Source organism: Penaeus monodon, chromosome 23 (genome assembly GCF_015228065.2).
Source record: "Penaeus monodon isolate SGIC_2016 chromosome 23, NSTDA_Pmon_1, whole genome shotgun sequence".
Classification (NCBI taxonomy): Eukaryota; Metazoa; Arthropoda; class Malacostraca; order Decapoda; family Penaeidae; genus Penaeus; species Penaeus monodon.
Genome location: NC_051408.1, coordinates 7,266,886 through 7,268,600, shown reverse-complemented (window position 1 = coordinate 7,268,600; position 1,715 = coordinate 7,266,886). Strand labels below are relative to the sequence as shown.

Here is a 1,715-nt window from a genome sequence, read left to right as displayed (position 1 = left end):
CAATCTTGTTCATCTTCACTACTTACTCTCAACATCACGAGCACTGAGATCCGCGGCCTGGGGAAGGAAAGAGAAAAAAATTGTAAGAAAAAAAATCAAAAGGAATAGAAAAACAGGAAACAGAAAACAAAGCAGAGATAAGGCGATTCTATTAAGTGAATTAATTTAAGAAAAAAACATAAAAAAACAAAGCGTATAATGATGTGATAGAGCTATTTGGTAACTAGAAGCAAATGACTTGCAATTTAGTGGTAGAGCTAGTTTCGAAGTTATTTTTTTTCAAAGGAAACTCATGATTAGAGCTCTTGGGTGAGGAGCTGCTGGTTAAGAGTGAGGCAGGTGACTGACTACCCACGAGAGCGTCGGCCTAAGTTCCGAGGAAGCCCATCAAGGCTCTACGACTGACGACAGTTTCTGAAGGATTCTGATGTGTCTATCATTAACAAGATCAATCTCTAAGTTGTGTCTTGTAAGAAGTCCACTTCCTGTGAAGGACTCGGCGAAGGAGCAAGACAACGCCATCCTTGTAGTCACTCATTTGGGTCAAAATCACTGCGCTGAATATGGGATGAACGAACTTAAAGTGTCGTTGCATCTCGAGTCACACAAGTGCAGTATTCTTAAGTATGCTTATCATCACTGGAGTGCAGGGCTGGGACAAGCAGCCGCAGCGGACAAGAAAATCCACGCAGGAGGACTCCAAGTTTCACTAGCGCTCAGGATTCGTGTATGGGACTTCGTGTAGGCACAGTCAACACTAGCTTAGGCACTATACAATCCAAAACGGGCACGGGCTCTTCACCATAATGTTTGCAGTCACTTAAGAATCGTGTGATGTATCCAACAGTTGAACACTAGCAGCTTCTTCACTTACCATTTTGTTTTAGCCTCTAGCACACCACGTGAACGGGGCAAAAGGCAGACCTGAAGTGACTACTGCTTCAACGTTGCGCGTTAATTTTATACTTAGTAGAGGGCGCTGCGGTCGTTGCCAACGGTGGTATTTTTGGCCGGAATGTCTGTCCGGGTTACATTGTCTAATCCTGGCGGCGGGCGGCGGGCGGCGGAGAGGGGGCCAGCCTAAACGGGCGCGCGCACCCTCCAAAAGGAAACTTGAGCCTTGGGGTCTTCGGCGAGAGGGAGCTTCAGGCGGCCGCGACCCTGCCAGTGTCCGCCGGTCGTCCACGCCGCCGCCTGAAGGACGGGAGCCATTTCGCGCGCGGGAGGAACACCATGGGCGTTCAAGAGGGAAGAAATGGAGCCCGAGCCCTTCTGAAGGAGGGGAAAAAAACACACAAGTTCTCTGACGATTTACCTCCTCCAAGAAAACGAGTCTCACACGATCGCTCGCAGGGGAGTTCCCGGTACCGAGGGGAAAAAGGGGGCGGGAGGGAAACGACCCGTCGACGACCACGTGGGAGCGAAATAACACCCTCAAAAGCAATCACGCACTCTCACCACACATCTCGACAATCACCACAATCACCTCTTCTTCAAATCGACCTTACGAGCGAAGTAATCACGTCACTTCACAAAAATTCCCGAACCCTTCCCACCTTCAGGAGGGTTCTCGTGCGCCCTTCAGGAGGACCACGTGCATGCAACAGTGGAGTGGCAGCGGGCTAGGCGTGGTTGCAAGCCGTGCGGGAGTGAGAGAAGCGTGAATCATAGGCGGGGATGTGCAAGGCCGAGAGAGAGTGGCGTGAAGATTTAAC

At 50.0% G+C, this 1,715-nt stretch overlaps 1 protein-coding gene across 3 annotated transcripts in view; it reads right to left on the bottom strand.

Moving 5' to 3' along the window:
- The window catches only part of LOC119587760 (myosin light chain 1), an 8,881-nt gene extending 7,863 nt beyond the window's left edge, over nt 1-1,018 (bottom strand). For 2 of the 3 annotated variants that reach the window (XM_037936447.1, XM_037936446.1), the window contains exons 1-2: nt 875-1,018; nt 27-57 (exon numbers count right to left, since the gene is read on the bottom strand). In XM_037936447.1, the coding sequence (XP_037792375.1) occupies nt 27-57; nt 875-877 (34 nt within the window). In that variant the 5' untranslated portion in view covers nt 878-1,018. The remainder of the gene's footprint in view (nt 1-26; nt 58-874) is intronic. The other variant, XM_037936448.1, reaches the window with a different exon arrangement.
- Nucleotides 1,019-1,715: the final 697 nt, after the last annotated feature.